The sequence below is a fragment of the Mytilus edulis genome, chromosome 10, assembly GCF_963676685.1.
Source record: "Mytilus edulis chromosome 10, xbMytEdul2.2, whole genome shotgun sequence".
In the NCBI taxonomy this organism is placed as follows: domain Eukaryota; kingdom Metazoa; phylum Mollusca; class Bivalvia; order Mytilida; family Mytilidae; genus Mytilus; species Mytilus edulis.
This window is the reverse complement of record NC_092353.1, coordinates 49,084,268-49,091,164: the sequence shown is the minus strand read 5'-3', so window position 1 is coordinate 49,091,164 and position 6,897 is coordinate 49,084,268. Positions and strand designations below refer to the sequence as shown.

The window sequence follows — 6,897 nt, the reverse complement described above, 5'->3', positions numbered from 1 at the left end:
GGGATAGAAATATCCGGTTCTTCTCTGTTTTTAATGTATGTTTTTTTATGACAAGTTTTATTCATTTCGTTTTGTTTCGTTTTTTCGTGTTTTAAAAAAAACTTTTTCACAGAAATAATAGGAAGTCAAAGATGGACTTCAGTTCAAATGTAACAGGACTTCAAGGCTAGTATAGCTTTAAAACCGGCAAACTACTATCGCCTTAATTTAGTCCATCTAGGGAGCAATTAGTCTTTTTTTTAAAGCAATTCTAAAAACCATAACATAACAATAATAACTTTAATTTAATAATTAAACAATAAAATATCCTTTAGTATAATGGTGCCAATTCCTTGCAAAAAATCACAATAAAGTTCTGTATAATACACATTGTGTGCTATGTGAACCCAAAAGTGGAACCAAATACAAATGTATTTAGCAGTATAACCAGCTACGTATTTCTAATGTATTGATCATTATGCATTTTCAGTGATACCTCCAGATGGGTTTACACTTCAAATAATTCATAACCATGTCGTTCAAGGCAAAATAAATTTCCGAATAGACAAGTTGCAAATAATTTTAAATTACAATCAAAACGCCTCAGAAGAATTCGATTTCAATCTTAACTGTCATTATCAACTGTAACTTCCTGTTTTTCTGTTTTAGCGGTCTGTTCAACTACCTGTTTTTCTTTATAGTGAAGTGTATCAGGTTCTGAAGCTCCTGCATTTTCAGCAAGAGGAGGAGAGTCCCTTTTATCGTCAAGCTCCCGTAATATCGAATATTTACACTGCTGGACGAAGTTTCTTCATCTGCAAGAATATTAAAATTCAACTATTTTGGTCGCCACACATTCATTCATGTCCTTTATATGTCTTTTATAGCCGACTATATGCGGTATGTGTTTCTCATTGTTTCCGTAAGGTGGCTCATAATTAATGAAATCTATTTAATTATAACTTTTGTTGATATTTGTCTCATGAATAATCATACCACATCTCCTTTTTATATAAAAATATATTGATTTATCAGACTCTGAAACATTCATTGGTGCTTGTTGGTGGATAAAGTGCAAAGCGTATTCTTCTTTTCAATGGAACATATCAAAATTTTTTGTTTTCTGACCATTTCTGCTTTATTTGCTTTGCAAAGGTTGTTGCTCTGGTTTTTTTTTATTGGAAGGTGGTCAATCACAAAATGGTATCTTTTGGATTGACTGTCTTACTACACCATATGGACGTATTTCTACTTATAAGCCAGTAATACCATAGTTTGCCTGTCTTTGTTTATAAAATGTTTGCTTACCGTAAAAGTGAATTCATAAGATGCCTTTAATCGATCACTTAGCTTTTCAATATGTTTTGGTCAAGACTGTTTCTTGAAGTTGAGATCTATTCCAATTGTCAAATATATTGGTAAAATAGACCCTCGACCTAACATCAAGAAAAGCAGTGGGGTTCAGATATTTTAGTGCTTGGTGCATGCATGGACAACGCTTCCAACATGGCTTTTCAAATCTACTTGGTCGAAGAGTACCCAATATTCCAGATAATGTCTCATTGAAACGTTCGCCGCGACCAGTATCTTTTCATGTCTTCTGGCTTTGGCTTTCATCTACAAACTCTGCTGACATATTTCAGGTGACGTCTCATTGAAGCGTTCGCCGCGACCAGTATCTTTTCATGTCTTCTGGCTTTGGCTTTCATCTACAAACTCTGCTGACATTGACAGACTATCTTTATAACGTTTTACAATGACAGGTTTACATATTAATTGAGCTGAATCGATGGAAATCACAATATCCTGCTTGTTCTCATAAATGTCTGGAAACCTAGTAATCCAACATCATCGACATATGATGAGCCAGGTCGATACTTACTACTTACAGAAAAGTTGCCAGTGATAAAATCTATCGATTATACAGGTACAAAAAAAGTAATCATATCAAATTGAGAATAGAAATGGGGAATGTATCAAAGAGACAACAACCCGACCATAAAGCAGACAACAGCCGAAGGCCACCAATGGGTCTTCAATAAGACATTAGACATAAAGCTTTAATTAGAGTCGGTTTAAGCAAGTAATTACAAACATAAGCTTTGAAGAGCTTTTAAAACCGACATAACAACAAGTAAAACAAAACATACATATCGAGTCATGCACACAACATAAAACATATAAAGCAAGAGTTCATATCAGTATATAAACATGCAGCACAAAAGTTCTTTAAGCATCTTATAAGTTAAACACATACTGATACATGCAATTATGAGATAAAAACACAAAAGCACAAATAAAATGGTTTGCACATAAAAAGCACATAAAGTTTCTAAAATTAGCACAAAGCAGCAGCAGCACTATAGTAAAGATAACAAAATGAATTTGCCATGCTAAAAATAAAACAACAAACCAAAAAATAATGAATAGAAATTAACTAGTTTTGCAGGCAAAGCAATGGCATGAGCTGCCATACCAAGAATTTATCAAGTTCCTGAAATGATTTAAAGATGATTGCTTACGAAGCTCATCTGGCAGCTCATTACAAAGCCTAGCACCCGCATACCAGAACGATTGTAGGCCATATGCAGTTGTGGTAGATCTGCTGCATTCTGGTATCTGAAAGTGTAAGACTTAGTGTTTTCCTCTAAGTGAATCAAATCATGGAGATACACAGGATAATCTTTATTTATAATTTTGAAAACTTCAATCGCCAAAGATCGCATTCTTCTTATTTTTAAAGATAGTAATTTTGATTTGCAGAGTAGATCTTCATTACTTGCTGAATGATCTTCATAGATAAACCTTAGTGCTCTCTCTTGAATTTTCTCAATGCAGCGAGAAACTCCTTCACCCGGAGGTGTCCTTCAGCTGGCCCCTAAACAATATGTATACTAGTTCAGTGATAATGGACTTAATACTAAACTCCGAATTATACACAAGAAACTAAAATTAAAAATCATACAAGAATAACAAAGGCCAGAGGCCTCTTGACCTGGGATAGGCGCAAACTGCTGCGGAGTTAAACATGCTTTTGAGATCTCAGCCCTACCCCTTTAACTCAAGCCAATGTAAAAAAAAAAAAAAAACGCACAACAATACGCAGAGTAAAATTCAGTTTCAGAGATGTCCGAGTCAGATTTCGGAATATGAAACAAAAGCAAATAAACAAACTGACAATATAACATAGAAAACAACTGCAGTTACTGACATGCCAGCTCCAGACCTCAATTAAACTGATTGAAAGATTATGTCTTCATCATATGAATATCAGGCATAATCCCTCCTATTACGGATTTAGTATTATACCATCATGAACTATATGAGAAAAACATAACCCGTGTCACGCCAACAACTGGTTTTAGAATTAATGTGTTAATTCTGATGCAAAGACCCTATTAGTGAATCAATACTAAAGCCAAAATATGCAATCTTAAATGACCTGACAAAAGTATCGTAACTATATATCTTCTTAATAAGTCTATTTAAAGGTTTTGTTAGCTTCTGAGGTGAATACTGACATGTTTGTGCTTTGTAAAGAATATTACCATAAAAGATTGGTTGTGAAATACCTGAACGTATAAGATGTCTGCATGTTGAGTTATATTTACGAATGATTTCCTTATACCGATGATAAAGTTTAGTTAATGTTTTGACTAGTTTGTGATATCTAAAACCCTGGTGTAATAATTTTCATTAGTACATAAATTTCTCTCGCTAAAATCTGATACGTTGTTACATACACGAGCGAATTCTACAAGTGGAGATATATAAACACCATAAGATGGTGATAAGGGAATGTCACCATCTAAAAATGGATAATTAACGATTCAAAATGAAAAATCATCTCTTTTATCATAAATTTTTGTATGAAGCTTCCTGTTAATGATATAAACATGGAGCACGTGACAAATAAGTGAATTAAAAGAGCTAAGATATTTTTTTTTATTTATCATGCTTTCCCATTTGTTAATCACTCCAGTCATGCTTCAGTGATTCCCTATTTGGTCAATTAAAGTTTCCCCACAAAAGGGTGGGCCCGGACCCCCTGCAAAACCCTCTTAATCCGCCACTTCCATTCTCAATTTTATATGTTAATTAAACCGATATAAACTTCCTCTGGAAAAGTGTACTTTTGAGGTTTAACTCTTATATCAACTACCCTTTCATCAGAACTTATTGTAGCAATTGGTCTTCGCCCAAACTGTAATACCAAGATTGATAATTAATATCCATTTTGTATTTTTCGCCTCTCTTTGGCCGCCCATAATTGCCAAACGCCATGGTATGAGGCTTTTGCAACATATGTTTAAGAATAATTACACACAATTAAAATAGTGAAAATGAAAAAAAAATATATCAATTTGGTGCGTCTGACTGCACTAGGAACGCTAAAACCAAAAAAATGTGATGCCCAGAATTTATTAATACTGGTAATCTAAAAGATCTTCATGACCAAAAGGAACTAAAAAAACTTATCAAATATTACAGAGTTATGATTTGAGTTACCAGATGCGCGTTTCGTCTACATAGGACTCATTTATTACGCTCAGATCAAAATAGTTATAAAGCTAAACAAGTACCAAAGTGAAGAGCATTGAGGACCCAAAATTCCAGAAAATTGTGCCAAATACGTAAACGGTTAAGGTAATCTATTCCTGGGATAAGAAAATCCTTAGTTTTCATATAATTGCTAGATTGAATAGATTCGAGCGCTACTGATGAGTCTGGTGTAGATACAAAATTAAATTATGCTCGCCTTGCGTACAAATTATGAGTCTTGTATCTTTGATGAGTTTTTATAACAGGGAGACATATTATGTATAAAAAGGATGTATTCAAATATTTCTGCTTTGTGTTGTTTTGTTATTTTCAAGCACTTTTTTTTCGTTTTAATAGGTAAATGGCTTATGTATCGACAACGAACTCTATGTGAACTATGAAACAAACAAAATATTTTCGCTTATTTCCTCTACTTTTATTACATGGAGCGTGGTGGAGCAATTAGTCCAGATTATGTCATGGTCGATTCATGCAGAGATAAAAGCAGTGCAAATTAGGTATTACAATATTAATGGTGTCAATGGAACGGGAAAAAACAACTACACTTCGTATGTTATCAACCAAATTCACATGAATGCTCGAATTCAGAAAAAACTAACTGCAAACGCTATGCTAGATTTTGAAACTAAATACAAGAATGCTGTTTGGTCAATAACAATCAATGATTCAAACGGACTTGCGGAGGTAAATATAGTAGAGGATAGTAGTCTTTCAACTCTAGTATACCCTAAAAAGAAATTGAACGAACAGGAAATCGAGACAAAGACAGAAAACTTGAATTTTGATATAAAAGGCAACTTCACTTCGAGGTTATGTGACAAAACTGTTATTGTATGTAATATAATCGATGGAAATAGAGACCAAGAACTTACTGTAAAAGAGATTACATGCATTGACTTCCCCCAAAGATCAACAACAACTTCTAACGCGATGGATGTTAGCATGAAGGTTATCACATATACTGGTATGGGAATTTCTGTTATTGCCTTAACTGTTTCAGTAATTGTGCACAGAAGGTTGGGAATGCACATAAGTATCCCTGGTTCAAATGTGGAAAATTTGTCAGTTGCCTTGTTATGTGCAGACGTAGCATTCTTGATAGGAGTAGGTGCTAATGACTATTATTTAGTATGTTACGGTGTTGGTGTCATCCTGCATTATCTTTGGTTGCTTGTTTTTTCCTTAAAATCCATTGCATTAATCGATATGTGTTACACTATAACACAAATGTCTACAAACATTTCATACGCAAACAGGGAGACGCAAAACAAAAAACGTAAATTATCATTTCTTGGTCTTTTCATACCGATCATGATTGTTGCACCAGCAGTTGTAATTGATTTGGGGAAGGTTTCAGAATTTAACCTTGATTACAGTGGGTCTATTTGCTTTCCTACCGGCTATCCTGCTAACTTGATCTTTGTTTCCATTCCGATTGGCTTATCAGTTTTTATTAACGTTACATGTTTCATTTGTATTGCAGGATTCATTGCAAAACAGTCATTTGAACAGAAACATGTAAGACAATCTAATTCTTTTAAGCACATTCCAGTGTTTGCTCGAATTAGTGTCGTAACTGGTATGCTATGGACAACTGGACTTATAGGGGCCATCGTTCAAACTGAATTCATGGAATATTTGTTTGTAGTTTGTTGTAGTTTTCAAGGTCTGTTAATAAGCATTGCAAACTTGACAACAAGACGTGTTTATCGTGCTTGGGTGAACCATGGAAAGTCGTCTACTTCATGACTCATTTTGAACAGGATGAAGTTTCAAAATATTATTTTGACCATCAATTAGGTCAATTTATCAGTCGAAGTTCGACTAAAAAAGTTATTGCTAGTATAGTCTTAAATCTTTTGTGCCTTTTTTGTTTTGTTTGTTTTAGGTATTATATGACCAGTTGAGTCCTTTTTAACACATTTTTACTGCTTGTATTAATGTTGTATTGTTACACAATTATCAAATGTTAGAAAATGTTTCACATGACACATTATTTATGTACTACTACCTTTCATAAGCAATGAACTTGTAGTATTTAATTCTCGTTAACTATTGTCTGTCATTGTTGTTTTGTAACTTTGTTGATATTTTTTCTGTATTGAATAGTAAACCGTTTCTTTATGGCTCACGATACGGACTTTTGAAGGAGGTAGTTTACATCCATAACTTTTGGTGTTTTGGTGGCTAGGTGTTTCAAGGGAGGTCGTACATGTCTGTTTTTAAATAAACTCATCATGGATACAAGTTTGAAGTTTTTTATTTTCGCCATGTGCGCGTTTTTTCTACAAAAGACTCATCAGAGACGCTCGAATCTTAAAAAGGTAAAAAGGACAAATAAAGTACGAGGTTGAA

The 6,897-nt window shown here is 33.8% G+C and overlaps 1 protein-coding gene across 1 annotated transcript; it reads left to right on the top strand.

Annotated features, from left to right (window-relative positions):
* Positions 1–5,151: 5,151 nt before the first annotated feature.
* Positions 5,152–6,655, top strand: LOC139492799 (adhesion G protein-coupled receptor E2-like). Its single transcript, XM_071280954.1, has one exon. The coding sequence runs from the start codon at positions 5,152–5,154 to the stop codon at positions 6,289–6,291; it is 1,140 nt and encodes a 379-aa protein (XP_071137055.1). The 3' UTR covers positions 6,292–6,655.
* Positions 6,656–6,897: the final 242 nt, after the last annotated feature.

Bases quoted from the DNA above. Each gene is read 5' to 3' on its own strand.
- LOC139492799 (XM_071280954.1), top strand. From the start codon at position 5,152: ATGCTAGATTTTGAAACTAAATACAAGAATGCTGTTTGGTCAATAACA.